At 41.9% G+C, this 18,922-nt stretch overlaps 2 protein-coding genes across 7 annotated transcripts; one reads left to right on the plus strand and one right to left on the minus strand.

Moving 5' to 3' along the window:
• Positions 1–6,621: 6,621 nt before the first annotated feature.
• LOC121762349 (F-box protein SKIP17-like) lies at positions 6,622–11,124 on the plus strand. Of its 6 annotated transcripts, none has more exons than XR_006042194.1 (13): positions 6,624–7,125; positions 7,540–7,715; positions 8,166–8,363; positions 8,453–8,563; positions 8,729–8,814; positions 8,882–9,003; positions 9,090–9,154; positions 9,261–9,333; positions 9,423–9,485; positions 9,587–9,651; positions 9,728–9,802; positions 9,897–10,156; positions 10,395–11,124. XR_006042194.1 is itself a non-coding variant. In XM_042158198.1 (12 exons), the coding sequence occupies exons 1-12, from the start codon at positions 6,781–6,783 to the stop codon at positions 10,102–10,104; spliced, it is 1,587 nt and encodes a 528-aa protein (XP_042014132.1). In that variant the 5' UTR covers positions 6,625–6,780; the 3' UTR covers positions 10,105–11,124. The 6 variants fall into 6 exon arrangements, 2 of the variants coding, with proteins under 2 accessions (XP_042014133.1, XP_042014132.1); XR_006042193.1 differs by having other exon boundaries at positions 6,625–7,125; positions 9,897–10,602; positions 10,784–11,124; XR_006042192.1 differs by having other exon boundaries at positions 6,625–7,125; positions 10,431–11,124.
• A 202-nt stretch (positions 11,125–11,326) lies between these two features.
• LOC121761483 lies at positions 11,327–12,573 on the minus strand. Its single transcript, XM_042157127.1, has one exon. It carries the CDS (start codon positions 12,512–12,514, stop codon positions 11,471–11,473), a length of 1,044 nt encoding a protein of 347 aa, XP_042013061.1. The 5' UTR covers positions 12,515–12,573; the 3' UTR covers positions 11,327–11,470.
• Positions 12,574–18,922: the final 6,349 nt, after the last annotated feature.

An 18,922-nucleotide genomic window follows, 5' to 3' on the forward strand; every position in this document is an offset into this window, starting at 1 on the left:
GTACCGAGAAGCCCAGCGCCGCAATGATTTCACAACTTGTTGGCAAGCCGAGCTCTCCAGCGCATTGTTCCTCCGGAGTACATGATATTCCTCCCACAGTTCGTCAACTCGACTCTGAACATCTGATATGGTCACTCCCCCGCGCACACGGATGTAATCCTCGTACGCAGTCCTCTCAGCAATGGTCGTATTCAGCTCGGCCTCCAGATCCTTCTTATCGGACTCTAAGTCCTTATTATCGGCCTCCAGCTTCACTAAACGAGCCAGAAGCTCGTCATTCTTCGTCTGATCGGCTATAGCTCTTTTCTCAGCTTCGTCTAAAGCCGAAGAGTACAGCCGTTTCCAGTGAAGTATCTCCATCTCCTTGAGTACAAAGCAGCTATATTAGTTTGGCAGCTGTACCGAGCAGATAGTAAAATACAACAGGAATAAAGGCGAGTACGAAAAGCTATACGAAGACAAGTGTAGAGAATTTTTCATTCACAAGGAAAATTTTTACACTAGGAGGGCTTCAAGGCCATTTTACAAGGAAGAAACTAGACTAAGAGAAGGGAGACGAAATCATACTCCACCAGCTTCGTCTCCGGCTCCTTGGTCTGGTTCAGCTTCTTTCTCCTGAGCTACCTCAGCCTCGGCCTCGCCTCCTGCCGGCCTCGCCTCCGCCTCCTGATCGGTTTCCTTCTCCGGATGCCCGGCCCGCTCGACTTCGGCCTCCAGCTCCAGCGGCTCGGCCTCACCCTCTCCGTTGTAAGTCGAAGCGGGTGAAACGGGTCCCACGGAGGCAAAGATAGCCTCCAGGTTCTCGTCCCGATCAGCTCGACAACTCCGGACTCGGTCTGCAGAAAGCAGGACCGAGGATGAAGCGAGCTCCTCAAGGAGCGGCAGATTCTGAAGCCGAGCTGCTATCTCTCGGCTGTACAGAGGCAGCACGACGTCGGCCCCCTGCTCGCCCTTATCGGTAATTAGCCTTACCAGACTACCGACAAAGGCCGAGAACTGGCTGCTCAAAAAGAGTTTCTCCGTGTAAACACGGAGAGCCTCCCCCTGGGCAGCCACGGCGGCAGCATCCCTCCGTTTCGTCTGCTCTCGCTGGATGACGAGCTGGTTTTTGGCAAACTGAGCTTCATCCTGGGCCGAAATCCTAGCAGCTCTGGCTTTCTCAAAGTTAGCCTCAGCCTGTTCGGCCCGATGACAAGCAGCCGCCAACTTCCTCTGCATCTCAGCATAGTCATTGGACGCTTTGGAGAGTTCGACGGCGACGAGCTTGGAGAGCATATCGTTCCTCTGAAAATGGATAAAGAAAAAAGTCAACAAAGGGGCCACAAAAAATACAGGAAAAAAGCAAGGCCAGAAAATCAAGAAGAGAATTCACCTCGGCGAAGTCCGTGGGCCATAAAAACGGCTCACAGATATGTTCCGAAGGAGGCGCCAAGACCACATCTTTCTCTGGCGCTCTCGGGGGCTTCTGGGCATTCCCCTTCCCCTTTGCCGAAGTCGACTCCGGCTTCTTCGGATCCGAAGAGGTTTTTTGCCTTTTCGGAGTCCTCTCGGCATCAGACGCCGAGCTGGTGGTTTTCGGCCTCTCCGGCTCCTTGGACTCCGAAGATTTGCGGCTAGCCTTATTCAGCATGTACACTGCCAAAAAGCAAGAAAGCAAAGTCAGATTTTCTTCGTTAAAGCAGTAGAGCATAAAGATAAAGAGAAATCCTCACCCTCGGCCTCTTCGTCCGAAGACGAGATGTCGAACACGACGTCGCCCTTGACGAGCTCAGACTCCGTGTATTGTTTCCTAACTATGGGAATCTTGTTGAGCTCGCCATCGAGCTCGTCCAACGGTTCAGGCCGAGGATGACGGATAACGGACTCCGGCCCTCTCCAGGGAAAACTAGGAGCCGCGGTCCTATCATAGTAGAAGAAGCGATTTTGCCACTTCGGTCACTTCGTTTACAAAAGGCCCTAAAGGGCTGTAAAGGGATCAAGTAAAACCAAGACCCCTTCCTCTTAAATTGAAAGAATTTAAGGATCGCCTTCAAAGACAAATCCCTTCCTAACCTACGGAGTTCGGCAGCGAAGGCCGACAAGTGCCTCCAAGAGTTCGGAGTCACTTGGCCTAAAGGAAGCTGAAAAAAATCTAGTAAATCTATAAAGGCAGAAGGGAGGGGGAAACGAAGCCCGCATTCTAAGCAGGCCGCGTACACGGTGGCGTACCCCTCCGGCGGGGAGTCAGCCCTATGATCACCGTCAGGTACCACCGCCCTCCCCCCAGGAAAAAAGTATTTTTCGGGTAGGGATACCACAGTATCCTTACTCAAAATACTATGGAAATACTCTACGGTCTTCTCCCCGGACTCTTTCCGGCCAGAAGACCCCTTACCGCCTCTCCTAACGCTACCCGACTCCGAAGAAGAAGAAGAAGACATTTTTCTTACTTTTTGAAGGTGAAGAAAGTCTGAAGAAGCTCTTGAAAGCGGAAGAAAATTTCTCGAGAAAGAAAGAGTATAGAAGACGCAACAGCAAAGGTGTTCAAATGAGGAAGAAAGAGCATATTTATCAGATTCGGCGAAGATTTCAAAATCGTCGCACTGTTTCGAATTCCACCTTTTCAGGATTCAACGGCCGGATTTTACTGTCGCATTTAATGCAGGCACGCGCAAGGCACGTCCCCTGACGTCAGCCTCCCCCTTACCGTTATCCAGAATGCCGAAGTGACTCACCTCGCCGAAGTGATTCACTTCGCTTTTCGGGGGGGGGTAGTGATGGGGTACGAACTAAACCCTAATGGCAAGCCCAATAACAGTGATGGCCCATCAGCCCAGAGCCCAAGAAAGAGTATCTGTTCGGCACCAAAGAGTTCGGCACGACCAAAGAGTTCGGACTCAGCCTACAGCTCGGTAAAAGCCGACCAGTCAAGCTCTCCTCTCAGATCGGCAAGAGCTGATCGGTGAAGTCCAGCAGTTCGGTCTCAGCATTCGACCGAACTAGGAGTTAGTGGACTCATGAAAGGCCTCCACGACCTCCACTATACCCACGATCTATTTAGTGGTACGAAGCAGTTATTGAGCAGTTATTGCTCACCCACGATCTTGTTAGTGGGGCTGCAAACCACGATCCTAGTTCAATGTATAAATAGAACTTAGATCAGATAGAAAAAGGTTAAGCTCTCTAGAGATAAAATAGCATATAGCAAGTCTGTGTTGTAAGCTGTAATCCCAGATCAAGCAATACAATCTTGCCCTCCCTTCTTCCCGTGGACGTAGATTTACTTCAGTAAATCGAACCACGTAAATTCATTGTGTCGTAGTCCTTTTTCTCTACCAGCATTTACAAACATCAGAAATTCGCGGATCCATCACCAACTAAACAACACTCATTCGATACTGTCGCTGCCGTTGTCTCCACCGCAGTTGCCGACGCATCAGCCGGTCAGCCGCTGCTGATTGCTCGCACCAGCCACCGCTCAACAATCCGTCACACCCTTTTCTGCTACAGGTTAGTCTCCTCCCCTTTTTCCCCAAATCTAAACTTTTATAGAAAATTTCTAATTGTTCGATTTCACACATAGTTTTCCAGGACTGGGATTGAAAAGATTAAAACATTGATCTTAAAGAAGTGAATACGAGGGTTTCAATTTGTTCCCATGTTCATGATGAAACTACCATGGATGAATATAACCATGGAATAAAACATGGAAGATTTCATAAATAACAGAGGGTATACCTTCGATTGGATAGGACAATTTGCAATTGCAGGAAGTTTCTGGAAGCACTCGCGATTTTCGTTGTGCTTCTCTTCTCATATTTTGAATTAATGGAGAAGATCGTGGGAAGAGATATATAATAAATTCTGTGGAGATTTGGTTTGTTGGAGAGATTTTAGGGAGTGGAGATATGAAGAAATCGTTTGGTGATGGGGTTTGGAGAAATATATTTGACCAAGTAGTTGACTGCTTGACTAGAATAAATAATTAATATTTTGGACTTCTGAAAAAAAAATCGATAGACTCTCAAAATAAAACGGAACGATAGTTGGCTAAAAAAAATTCGACAGTAATCCAAAAACAACTTAAAGGAATAGGAAAAGTCGGACGTCACAATTATTCACAAATCTAGTCTTAAAAACCGAACTAGAGACCAAATTAGGGCCCTTAGATGTAATTTTTAATGGATGAGATGAGATTATGTAGTGAAAATTTTTGCATTCATTAGGTAGCTAAATTGCTTCAACCGAGGGTATTTTTGTCAAATTACATTTATAATTTATTACTTCATCCAGTAGATTTTTTACTTCATTCTAATAGTTAATTACTTCATTCCAGTAAATTATAACTTCATCAATTAGGTTATTTAGTCAATACAGGTACAAGTCCAACCGCACACTTATAGATAAACAAAATCCAGTTCATATTACTTCATTACATGTGGTTATAACTTTATTGAATAATTCTTTGTAAACAATGCATACAACACAGTTCAGTTCATATTACTTCATTACATGTGGTTATAACTTCATCAAGTGCGTTATTTAGTTCATTACAATATTAATTCTTCGCAAACTATACATACAACACAGTTCTCCATCCGTTCATCCCCACTCTGAAAAATTCCTTCAATCTACCGTGATGATTTCCACCAGAATTCCTTCAAAATCAAACCAGATAACGATAAATTGTTCTCGAAGCTTCTCTAGCCCGAATCAAGCAATATATGCATTTCTTTTTTGAGCAATTCTCTCAAGTAGTATTTTATTTTCCACTGTATACATTTGCCAGTAATCTGCATAACAACTAAACAATACGAAACAAGAAAGAATAAGAAACACATACAAAGATTAACACAACAAATCATGAAGTAACTCAAATAATGTGGATTTGACAACCAATCATGAAGTAACACACAAAGAATAAAGTAAATGTACATATGAATAAAGTAGTGATCACTCTTCTTCATCTGCTCCATAATCATTTAGACTAATAACCTAGTTGAATGAAGTGATGGAACTATTTGAATCAAGTAATAGAATATAACAATGAAGTAATGACCTAGTCAAATGAAGTAATAACCTAATTGAATGAACTAATAATCTAACTAAATGAAGTTATAGCCTAGTTGAATGAAGTAAAATCAAAATCTAAATAATGACGATTTTCACACTGCTCTGTAGTTTCTTCCTCTTCTTCGCCACCGACGACAGCTCGTCTAACATCCTCTCTAGCCCATTCTCCTATGACCCCATAACCTCATCAATTATCTCCTTCTACATCTTTTTATTCACCACTTTTCCTATGTTGAACATCAAGTGCAACACCATGTTATCCACCATCCTACCTGTCACCACCTCCCAATATGCCTCCATCATCATCTCCAGATCGTACGACGCCTGCAACATATTCACGTTCGCGCCCTACAGATGCGCGATCTCCCTAAAAATTGCCACGAATCCGCTCCATGAATCCATTATGCTCATCAGCTTGTTCTATGATGTCGTGTACGCCTCATTGCACGTGTAATCAGAGAGCTTCTCCATCTCCACCAGATCGGAGATCCACTCCGCAGAGTGCTGAGTGTTGCTTCTCCATCTCCACCAGATCAGAGATCAACTCCGCATAGTGCTGTTTCTCCATCTCCACCAGATCGGAGATCCACTCCGCAGAGTGCTGCTTCTTCCTCGACTCTGATGCGGTGGGGCGGGGAAGGTCGCGCGCCGGAGGTAGTTGGCGTGGGGGATGAGCGAGAATTGTCGAGAGAGAGAAGTAGGTTGGGTTTGGGAAGATAGGATGCGATGCATACACAGTAACTTCATAATATTTGATCTACCAAAATTACCTTTTTGTTAATAAAAAAATAGATATTTTGTAATTATTAATAACCATTAGATGTGATTAATGGGTGGATGAGATTTGGTCTCTAGTTTGGTCTTTAAAATTGGTTCGACATTGATCACAACTCTGTATTAATATATTCAAACATTTAATATTATCAAAGTCTATAAATACTAGTTTGCTTAATTATATAAATATTTATTTTTAAAAATTTAAACATTTTCGAATTTTACTAAATAAATTAAGATATGTAGTCTTATTTCACTACAAACTATTGATGTAAAACATAGAAATTTCTGAAAGATAATAATTCTAAAATATGTGTTATGTTTTATAAATGGAATTTTAAGAATAATAATAATAATTCTAAAGAAATAGGAGTACATATATCATAGAAAATATAAAACATAAAAATTGAATTATTCATGGCAATATAGACCAGTTCTAGTCTCTGGTCCACTCCTAAATATCTCTTGGGAATAGTTCATAAAAACACAAATAATTCAATTATTCATAGATGTAGCTCGAAAATTCAGTCTCCCTTTTTTCAATTTTTTATGCTTTATTCATGTATTTCTTTAAACAAGTAATAGCGGACAGTGGAAGTAATAATTACTCTTGTTTCATTTCATACCCAATTATTTGTAATCATCAAATATAAAATGAAATCAAGAAAAGAATTAGTAGTACAATTTATTTGCTCTCTACTTATCAAGCATAACAATAAAATGAAATTGTTATTTTATTCCCATTCTCATTGCATTCACATTTCTATTCCATTATCTCTTTAATCTTTATTCATACTTCCATAAGATTGGCCAGTAAAAAAATGCAAAGCATCTAACAAATATGAAATCCACGTGTCACTCTCTTGAGTGTCTGCTCCTGGAGTCCATGTTGATTCCAAGCTCCCAAAACCGCACAATCACAAAAGCAGGAATCCCGCCGCCCTGCGAATCGCCATGGATAGCGCTCTCCTCCATCACGCCGTCGGCGTCTCTCCTAATCCCAAGCTCAAGCGCCCCTGCTACCCCAACCGCATCTCCACCCCGACCTCCGATCCCAATCAATTCGACGCGCTGCTGGAATCGCTCCTCGATTTCCACGATTCATCAGCGATCACTCTCGACCTCGCCATCGATCGCATAATCGAGTCCCGCCCCCACGATTCCGACAAGAATGACGTCATCCACCGCGCGCTCCGTCTCGGCTCCGCACTCACTGAAGCGGCCAAGCGATCCGCTAGGAGGCGCGCTTCCACGCACAACGCCGTCGTTTGGCCTCTGCCGTCCGATCTCACTATTAAGGTCCTTTGTTCGTTTACTATCTTGTTAGTAGGTGTTAGTTTTTCTTCAACAATTTTACCGATGATTGTTCTAATGTATTGCGATCAATTTTACTATCTTATACTATTAGCTATTGATCAATTGAGGTGCAATACTGTTGATAATAGGTGTTAGTTTTTTTTCCAACAATTTTACCGATTATTGTTCTAATGGATTGCGATCAGTTACGTTGAGACCGTGGTGGATCTTATATTAGCTTTTGATCAATTGAGGTGCAATACTGTTTAGTTAGTGACCTATTTTCTGCAATAAGCATTGTATTCTGTGTTGATTGAATATTGCTTTGGTGGAATTTTAGGTCTTCCTGTGTGGATGTTGTTTTCTTACTGAATAAGTAGATCTATGATTCAAGTTGTTTGCATTTTCTGTGTGCAGGTATTCTCTTTGCTTGATACACAGAGTGTATGTCATGCAGCTGCTACGTGCTCCTTCTTCAATAAGTGTGCTGCTGATCCATTGTGCTATTCCGATATTAACTTAACCACTATTGTGCCAAGGGTGAATAACATAGTAGTTTCCACAATGATTAAACGAGCTGGAAAAGTACTGCGGTAAGGGATGTGACCTTTACTTTTTCTTGAGGTGATCTCTTGTTGCAATCTCTGCTCCTGGGAGGGCTTTTTGTGGCTACTCTACCTTGAATGTCTGGATATGTGCTGTGTTTCATTTTTACCTCATTTAGTGTGTGGGCTGAATGTTATGCACTATTATCGATTCACTTAGGATTTTAGTTCTGTAATTGAAAACAAGAAATGGAATCCTGACTGCTTTCAAGTTTGGTAATATACGACATACAGATTCAATAATCTTCAGTGCTATCTATGCCTTCTTTTTAGTTTAGATTCGTGATGCTTTAGCTGTAAATGGCTGGCCATATAGAAATACTGAATTGTTCCATATCCTCATGTGCCTACATCTATGTGAAAGGTGTATCTGCTGATGTTTTATGCTCACATTGTTGCACCAGCCACCATGAACTTTGATCATCTTACCATTTGTAGGTCCCTTAAGCTTGGGATTATCCCTGGCCCACCTGTTGCGTCACTAGGTTCGTCTCAAGCACTAGTTTATTGTATGAGAAACTCCTCAGATACATCAGGGTTTTCATGGAACGATAAAAAGTCGAGACAGGGAAAAGAGACATCTGTACTTACTAGGTCTTGCTTGGCTCCATTGATTGGTGATGGTGGTACTGCAGGGTAACATTTGATGCTCTATACTTTCTGTATTTCATGAAAGTGTCTTTCCAATTACTGCCTTACTTATATTCCTTTTTTCTGATTATTAGGGCACTTTTGAAAAGGTTACACCTTTATAACATAGAGAGAATGGACAACACAGCATTTGGAGCTGCTATATCAGCTTGCCCTTTTTTGCTTGATCTAGAAATTGTTGGCCTGTGAGTATAAAATTTTATTGGTTTCTTATATTGTAATTCTATGAGTTGGTTTCTACTCGTAATTGCAAAGTTTTCTCTCAATGCACATATGCTAAAACCCATGATAAAATTGCCCATGTATGTAACAGTTTGTTGTGCTTACATGAGTATACATCTTTTTGGTAGACATGTAGAGCTGAGGCAAACCCTGGAGTCAGTGAGTAGATCTTGTCCCCTAATAGATCGTCTATTTTTTGAATCATCGAAAACAGGTGCATACTAGTCCAGCCATGTTTTGTAGATCAAAAGATTTTCAGCTCATGTGTTTTTACCTCTCAGGTAGAGATGACAGTTTAAAATTACCGACATGCAATGACCTAGTGAACAATTGCCCATATTTATCCTCGTTGGCAATTCGAGGGTTTAAATTGCATGACCATAAAGTCAGGGTTCTTGTCAAGGTATGCTTCCAATTCTGTGGTTCACCCATTTTAATTCTTATGCTCACCTTGGATGAAGTTGTTATGGTTGTACTTTGTCCATGCAGGGATTGCGTAATTTGAAGTTTGTTGACTTTTCAACATCCTATGCCATAACTGGTGAATTTCTTAGGTATGGGTGGTTGCTATAGATATTGAAATACTTTTATAGTATTTTTTTCCCTTTTGTCCTCTACATACACCTGTCCTCATTCATGTTTTTGACATTCTGCTTGTAGAAATCTAGGTGGCAGTGTAGGTGGAAGCTTGCTGGAGGTTTTGATTTTACGAGATTGTATGCATTTGAGAGAAGTAAGGAATCAAGTGCATTCAGTAAAATTGACAATAGTGTATTACTAAAATGGCTATAAAATTCTCAAGTAATGAGTTGTATCATTCAGGCAGAAGTTTCCAGGTTGCTTTCGGCAATTCTTGCAGGACGGTTCAAGCTTCTTAAGCACCTTGTGAGTATTGAATCGTACCCAACTACCCATGTCACAAATTTTATATTTTCCAATTCTTTCCTGCGTCTCTAGGTAAGTAATTCTAGTTGATCTGTCTATAGGATGTATCCAATCGAGAGGGGCTGGCATCTGATGATGACTGGTACCAGAGATGTTACACCCCAAGGTACATGTTGATATATGTTGCTGCTGTAACTTAGATTTGAATCTATTTGACCTACAATGATGCAACAATTATGCAGTTTCATGTCGTTATGTGAGTTATTGGAAGAAAGGCCAAATCTAAGGGTGCTTGCAGATTTTCCTGCTGAAGGAAGGTAGTAATTTATTTGTTTTTCTTTTTCTGTAGTTCTTGATATAGTGGATGGCTGCTCATTTACTCAAATATGGATTCCCATTTCTCAAGCTCAGTTTTGTGGAAGAGCCAGTGACCAGCAGTGATGTCAACGATGATACCAACTCACCCTCCGTGGCGAGCAGTCATACTTCTGCCGAATACGTATTCACTAGCTCATCTGAAAGCAGTTATAATAGCGACCAAAGTAGTGGTAATGAGGATGACCCAAATGCCGGCTTTCCAGTTCATGAAGAGAGTTCAGATGAGGTGGATGACTTATAGAGAGAGAGAGAGATGTCAACATCTTGGCCCAGTGGAACCTGCAATATAACTGGTACAATTTCTACAACAACTCATCAGGTCATGATATGAAATTTGTTGCACCAGCCTTGTTTCTTATTTCCATAAAATATATTGAACTGTTGGGTCCCCAACTGTGCTCTTCAGTGGTAGACTTTTTGAAAAATGTCTTTTAATTAAAAAATCTAATGTGCAAAAAGTTGCTGCATAAATTAATGAACATGATGCTGCTGCTTTTTCAATTTGATGAAACAATGTTTCTGGTCATTTAGGAATTCTAATTAGTGAACTTCACTGCGAGCTATCAGGTGTTCTGCTGGTGCCCCTGCACGGAAAGCAAATTCTACTGTCCGTTCCAATATCAGCCTTCTCTGCATGGGCAGTTATAGCTACGACTTAGTGAAAATCAGTGCGATTCTTATTGCATTAACATGAGAATTTTCATTTTCTAAGCATCAGATATGCTGAAATGGAGATCAGGTGACCTTAGAAATCCATTGTTGACATTAGCATCGGAGCTGCATAGATTGTGATTGCGTTTTGTGGTCTCTGGTTGGCGTATACAATCACATCCTTTCTCAAACCATTCTGGCAATTGCATTACTGTTTTGGAGGACTCAGATCGTCCAAAATCTTAATAGTTAAGCTCTCAATGATGCAGGTTTCAAGCGGTGTTTTTAATTTGAATCTGCAGAAGCGAGCATATGAGTTATTACACCTTAAGTAGGAATTGATTTGGGAGAGGCCAAACCTCGGGGTTCCTAGCTGTATATCTGAGGGATCGGTCCAATTCATCCGGCATTAGAGTGGGAGTACTTCCATTCATATAAATTTGTATTTTGTTAGAGATCAGTGGATCTGTCAACTGTTTGTTCTTATTGACATGTCGACTGGAGATCGTCTGTGTTTATCCTGGACGTTGCTTTTTCCCATACTTTTACTGGATATATGCGTTGTTTTTTATCTTCTAAATGTTAATATGATCTTTGCATTAGGAGGTTATCTAATTTGTCGGTTGTATTTTGATTTGTATGTTCGATTAAACAGAAATACACACCTATGTGACTATGTCAAAATGACCTATGGGGGTGAGTATTGCACAATATGATACTCCATTGGCGGTTCACTTCTTTCTCAAGGATAAATCGTAAACTGGATTAATTTGTTGGTTTAACAAATAGGAATAGTCACTAAAGCATTCGGATATACTCTCAATCAATTGAATTGGAATAAAACCAACAATGCATATCTACAAGTGTGACAAAAAAGTGCAATTAGAAATTGCTCTTAAACTCACAAGTCATCAAAAATCACTATCCATGACTATATATGCATCTTGGCCGGGAAACTATTGCATCACCGGAACTCCGGCAACCGAACCCAATTCCTGGCTGGAGAACCACTTACGATCGACGTCACGAAACGGCATCGACAGTCCATGAACAGCCACCCTCTTGTTAACCACAAGATCAAATCTATCCACCTTCACAAAATTAATCCGCATGGGCTCCAGCGGCCCGCCTCCGCCGGCGCTCGTCACCACCAGATCCCGCCCGCGCTCCATCGTCGGCAGCACCGTGCCGTTTCTGAGGCTCATCAAATCCGCAGCCGTAAGCAGCCTGTTGGGAACAATGTGGAATCCCATCTCCGCCACGTAGAGCTGCCCGCCGCCCCCGCCGCGGCCGCCGCCGACGAAGACGGAGACGTCGTCGATGGCGAAGAGGGTGAGGGACTTGAGCTCGAGAAGCTGAGGGAACTTGAGGCGGATGGAGAGAGCGACGATACTGTAGCCGCCGACGCGGAGGGCGCGCATGGCGTCTTTTAGCATGAGGCGCATGATAGAGAGGGTGGCGGCGCGGTGGGGGAAGGATAAGGTGGTCATGGTCTCGACGGCGCAAGATAGCGGCGAGAGGTGGGAGACGTAGCCCTGGATGGCGTGGACGACGACGAGGCCGTTGTTGAAGAAGTCGGGCTTGGCGATCTCGGCGCCGTTGATGAAGACCTTTTTCCTGGCGGTGGTGGGGTCCGCGGAGGCGGTGACGGTGAGGCAGCGGTTGGCCGCGAAAGACTCGATCTTGGTGCCGAAGGCGAAGCGGCGGAGGAAGTGGAGCGGGTAGAGCCCCGGCACCGAGTGTTCTTGGAGGAGTAGAGAGGTGGAGCAGGTTGGACACGTGTCGAGCGAGGCGTCGGTGGGGGCGAAGATCGTCGTGGGCCCGCCGGAGGAGAGGTTTGCGGCGCTCGCTGCGGCGGAGAGCTCTTCGAAACCCAGCGTCGAGAGGATGCTGCCGATGTTGGGTGGGGCGGAAGAGGCGGCGCTCAAAACTAGGATTCCGGCGATGATCAAGAATAGCTGCGTCGCCATTGGAGAAATCTTGGAGTTTCTTGATTTCATCAGCGAAAAAGAGAGAGAGTTGTGAAAGCGGTTATTTGATGTCAATTTAAATTTGGGAATTTTTGGAGTCTCATTTCTTTAATTATAATGTACAAACCGAAACACCAAAACTAGGCCTTAACTACTATTCACTCTTCCAAGCACACAACACAAGTGAAAAACCATGACTAAGTCCCTCCAACCGCCCGGCCTTGGCGATCGGCACGTGTGTTCGGAACAAGAAGATGGCGCTGGACGCGGCGCTAACGAAGAGCCATCCGTGGACATCCCAATACACCTCAACACAAACTCCATCCACAAGGATGGTTTGGTTGCCCCTAAACTTCCACTGAAGGTGAGTTACCTGCAACACTACCTTCCTATCTACAAGCATAGTCAAACACTTGCCACATCTCCCATTTGGATCAAACTCAATCTTTATATCATGCAAACGCCCCTTCCCACAAAACTGCGCCTTTGAATTGTACAATCTCTTTCCAAAAATGTGCTCTTTTCGAGCCAGAAAATTGGCCTTTGGTGCAAATGTGATGGATCGATCTTCTTGTAAGCTTCAGTCTGCGAATCTCCAAGAAGAAGGCATAGTTCTTGATTTATTGCTATGGCTAGATAGAATCCCTCTACGGGTTCCGGGCTTGACCCAAATTTGGCAGAGGATAAGTCCCAATAGATGTCTACTTTTGTTGAGTCCACCACCATTTTCTTGAACCCTTTTCTCTTGGAGAAGAGCCATGGCCTAATATCCACTTTCCCGAGGCTGTCGTTGGCCGAGTTCTCAACAGCAATGCTCAGTGCCTGGGACATTAGATTCTTGATCCATGTGACTGTGATGAAGCCAGAGAAGGATTGGGAGGTGTAGTGGTAGATGCAGGCTGCTTGATTTTGAGCTCTAGTTGTTGTGGTTGCTGGTGATGAATCTGCAACTTGAACTCCATTTTCACCAAAACAAGATGGAAAATCCTTCATCATACCATATGCTTGAATCCCTCTTGATCCTGTGGTAGATTTCGAGAAACTTATCGAAGAACAAAGTGGATAAAATGACTATCTAAGATTGTACATCTAATCTTGAAATAAGCTTAATTATTACATATCATGGCTATGGATAGATAGATGAAATCCATGTTTTGATTAGATTGATCTTTGAAATATTCTTATTCTATCAACACAAGTGAGTTGAGAGATTAAAGGGAAGGATAGAAGCATACCTACAAGATGAGATTATGTTGCAAGGAGGATCAAACCAGCACTAATTACGTTTGATTCTTGAATTGATATTGGCATCATAGAATTATGAACAAACAAGAAAATGAAGATTTGTAGCAGCACAGAATTTGCTGGAGATGGTTTTGCCCCACAGTTTTGGCTCATATATGAAATTATTGGAATTATTCAGCTTCAACATTAATGTGATCTTAGCTGTATTTATATGTGTCACTTTTATAAAAGAGATTTCATTTCAAAATTGGATAAATCAAATAATGCAGATGGATATAATCACACAAAATTTCTTACTAAATTAATGGCCCTACTCTATACATAATTAAGCAAGCCATAATAAAAGCATAATGCCATAATCCATAGCACTGATGAATGATAACTTGAATCTTTTACCACGAGCCAAGAGATTCTGTTTTTCTCATTTAAAAATAATTGAAATGTTACGTGAGTGTTCATTAAACCCAACTATGGACTTGTGAGTGATGTGATGAAATGAGTAAAGTTCAATTCATTACTATATTAGGTTACATATTTAATTTATTGTAGTATATAGTGATGTAAATCTCCATCATGAGGTTCATAATTGTGCTTGCTCAAGACTTGTTGAGGTGTAGTGTAGTCTAACCCAAAAATACCAAAAGAATTAGGAATAAACCATAAAGAGGTAGATGTAAAGGACCTGAATGGAAAGAAATGGATGGATAAGATGTAATTAGGCAGGAATTTACTTGGAGACCTATGAACCTTCACATAAAAGAAGATTATAACCCAAGGCAACTTTCATCAAATCAAACTCTACATTGGTTCCACAATTCTAGCTACTTTCAAGTTATATCGCATACATCTACTCAATTAATTGGAGTATTATAAATGGTAGTACATCCAACTATACTAGCACACATTTTATTTTATTTCTCTTATTTTTTAATTCACATTAATAACAAATCTTATCAACTGTCCAGATGTAAATTGGCAGGTATCCCTGTATTGCAATTTATTGAAAATGTGAATATATAATATGATATCCGCTACATGATATTTATAAACGCATTACACTAGTGATTCAAAAAGTACTGTCACATTCTAAGTCCATTTATAATTTATATAATCATTGTGACGACTTGAGTCGACACCACATTGAAGAAGTAATTGACGTGTTCAGTTGTTCTCAACTAGTACCAAAAAGAATGAGTTGCCAATGAAGCAATCAAATTTTACATATTTTGCAATTTTAATCTTTACTATAGTAGTACCTTAATTAATTATAATAATAACTAGCTTAATGTGATAAACTTTCATAACTCGTCAAAAGTGTATATTAAAAATGTCAATAAAATGACATGAATATGATAATTATGTCTTTGTGTTGACATTTAAATATAAATATATAAATATCATCACAAAGACATAGTTAACGCACTCATGTCATTGTGTTGACATTTTTAATATTGAGTTGATGAATTATAAAATCATCACATTAAGATAGTTATCATTAGGCATGCACAAACCGACCCGGCCCGGCGGTTAACCGCCGGTTCGGGCCCGCCGGTTCATGAACTGGAACCGGGCCCGGAACCGGCGGGTTGAACCGGCAGAAGGGTTGAAGGGTCGGAAGGGCCGGTTCAGGTTCGGCAATATATTGAACCTGAACCGGCGGTTCAAAACCGGCGGTTCGGCGGTTCGAACCGCCGGTTCAAAGGGTTAAATAGTGTTTCGTAGGTTAGGGGTTCGTAGGGTTCGCGTAGGGGTTTAGTATAGCCGTTGGAACCGGCGGTTCGCGGGGTAAACCGCCGGTTCGGGAGCCGGTTTCTGACGGTTCCGGTAACTTTTCAGAGGCTAGGCCGTAGGGTCAGTGTGTAGGCCTGCAAAACCGGTCAGAAACCGCCGGTTTTCGGTCAGAAACCGGCGGTTTTCTGACGGAAACCGTGGACAACCCGCCGGTTTAGGGTTGAACCGCCATATGTTTTTGTATATGCAAAAACAATTACATAATTGTATTTGTATATACTCTAGTCGATGAAGTATATTTCTCTATACGGCTAAATGAGGGAAACTTTTGACAATTCTACTATATTTGTTGATTGTTAGACGAAACTCAACATTTAAAGTTGAATTGCTAAAGGTGTCCTTAATTTAGTTATGTAGAAAGATCTTCTTCGCCGGTTAAGAGTATATATATAATACACTTATACGTTTAAGAACTTCAACATCGTTTCTTGTCATTTGTAATTAGTTCTTCACTAGTAGTCTCATTTGTATTTAAATTTTGTTTAAGACTTCAAGACCGCCATATGTTTTCAATTTGTAATTGTTGTAACTTGTAACGTGTAATTTGTAAACATGCAATTTCAATAAAATTGCAACTTTATCCGTATTTTTTTCAATTTTATTTACTCACATTTCATAAAAAAACAAACTTGAAAAGTGTAATGTAAGTTGATTAAAATTGAAAAGTTGAAAAATGCAAAAAAAAAAAAAAAATTCGTCGAACCGTCGAACCAGCCCGAAACCGGCGGTTCAAGCCGAAAACCGGCGGTTTTGAACCGCCCCGTAACCCGCTGGTTTTTTGAACCGGAACCGGAACCGTCGGGAGCTAGGCGGGCCGGTTCAGGTTCATACATTCCCCGACCCTTGAACCGCCGGTTCATGACCCTGAACCAGCGGTTTTCGACCCTTGTGCATGCCTAGTTATCATTATATTACACCCCACACCTTAATAATGTCATCACTTTTAAAAATAGTTACAAATTTTACACACACATAGATACACTCGAGTCGAACATCCGATCCATTGATTGGAGAGAAAACGTACTAACTAAGTCGTACATCTTCGTCCTTGTCATTTTGACAGTAAGTGTCAACTTAAGAGCATCCACAACCGTGCTCTTGCCAGCGGCACGGTTGTGGGCCCGGCCCCACTTTTTCTGCCTGCTCTCTGGCAAGAGCACAACACCCACAGTTGTGCTCTTGCGCAAGGACGAGCACAATTCAATTTAAAATTCAATTAAACAAAAACATTTCCATAATATGAAAATTCATTAAAAAACCGAAATAGCATTACAAATTATAAATAAATTTAAAAAGACATAATTAAAAGCCTAAAAATTTAAAATTACATAATTAAAATCCTAAAAATTAAAAATTACATAATTAAAATCCTAAAATTAAAAAAACCACTACGCTTTGCCGAATTTCGCCCACATGTGTTTGATTAGGTCTTCTTGTAGCTCAATGTGGGTTCGGGTATCGCGCATTGTGTGCATTGTCTCGATCCTCTGGCCCACCGTCATATGCACACCTCGGCGTGGGGGAGACCTCGCGGTTGAGCTTCCGGCTTCATCCTCGTCGTAGAAGCTAGCCGCCCTCGGTCCTTCGTCGGCTATAATCATGTTGTGTAAGATAATACACGTGAACATGATGTCGGCGATATTATTGACGTACCACAGCCGAGCCGGGGCCTTCACAATGTTGAATCGGGCTTGAAGGACCCCGAAGGCTCTTTCGACTTCTTTCCGCGCGGACTCTTGACGCTGCGCAAAAAGAACCCGTCTCGGGTCGTGCGGGTTGCTGAGCGTCTTCACGAAAGTCGACCACCTTGGGTAGTACCATCGGCGAGATAGTAACCCATGTGGTATGCATTTTCGTTGACGGTGAAGTCGATCGCCGGTGCTACACCATTCATCACATCATTGAAGAGTGGTGAAGAATAGAGCACGTTCAAGTCATTGTTGGATTCGGCAACGCCGAAATATGCATGCCAAATCCATAGGCGGTAGTCGGCGACCGCCTCAAGGATAAGTGTTGGGCCGCCACCTTTGTGACCGCTTAAGTGTTGCCCCCTCCAAGCAGTCGGGCAATTCTTCCACCTCCAATGCATGCAGTCAATGCTGCCAAGCATGCCGGGAAAGCCATGGACTGATTCGTGAAGATGAAGCAACCTTTGGCAATCATCGGTGGTGGGTACCCGAAGGAATTCATCACCGAAGGCTGAATGAACGCCATCGCAAAAATTTTTTAGACAAAGGATTCCAGTAGACTCACTGATATGCAAATACTCGTTGAAGAGGTCGGCCGTTTGCCCAGTAGCGAGTTGTCGGATGGCACACGTACACTTCGGCAAAATAGTCGGCAACGAGCCTTTCGTGGGCTCCCTCCCAGTCACGATGGATGTAGCGGCGAATTGATCTAGTTCGTTGAGGAGGAGGAGCGGGGGTATTCGCCGGGACATATGCATCGTAAGCGGCACGATGTTGTTCGTAGTATTCTTATTCTTCGCGCTCCGCTTCCGCCATAAGATGGGTGAAATTCATTTGAGGTTTTGAGTGAGAGATGAAGGTGTAGATAGTTTGTATGGGAATTATGAATGAGAGATGAATGAGATATGATTTGAAGTGATACATGGATTATGAATGTGTGTATTTATAGATGATTTTGGGGGAAAAAAATTAAAAAAAATTAAAAAAAAATCAGAAAAATGGGCAAAAAAAAGGCCATATTTTTGGGATTTTGGAAAATATTTTTTTTATTTTTTATCATTTTTAAAAATTAAATACCGAATTTTTAATAAAAAAATTTCAAAGGCAACGTCTATGCCGTTGCCCAATCGCTTGCTGGCACGGACGTGCTCTTCGCAGCGAGTAGCGCCGTGCCAGCGGCGCGAGCGCAGCAGCGGTGGAGCTTGTCCGTGCCGCTGGCACTGACGGACGGACGTCGTCCGTCCACCGCTGCGCATGCTCTAACATTTTCAATTCTATGTAGAACCTAATCCTAACTAACATAAATTACTAACATTGTGCAGCCACAATTTTGGCTTCATTACAACAGATTGTATTTAAAATTATCAAGTTATCGAAAATATGTGCCTTAATGCACAATTAGTTAAACCTATAAATTCCACTAACACCCAAAGTCAAAATAACCTTATGATATCTAAGTAAATTTTGAGCATAATTATATTGTAAAGAAGAATGAAAGATTATTGGAGGAAATAAATGTGCATTCTTGATGTTTTTTTGCCTCAACTTTCTTGTATCAAAATTCATGGTATCCGACACACAGTACAATAACACATTTTGTTTCCAATTATGAGATTTTAATAAATTTTCCAAAGACAAATGTGACTATCTTGTGTTAGAAACCCTTCATTCCTAGAGCATTACTAATTTAGAGTGATGATACCACGAACTTCGT

Source organism: Salvia splendens, chromosome 13 (genome assembly GCF_004379255.2).
Source record: "Salvia splendens isolate huo1 chromosome 13, SspV2, whole genome shotgun sequence".
In the NCBI taxonomy this organism is placed as follows: domain Eukaryota; kingdom Viridiplantae; phylum Streptophyta; class Magnoliopsida; order Lamiales; family Lamiaceae; genus Salvia; species Salvia splendens.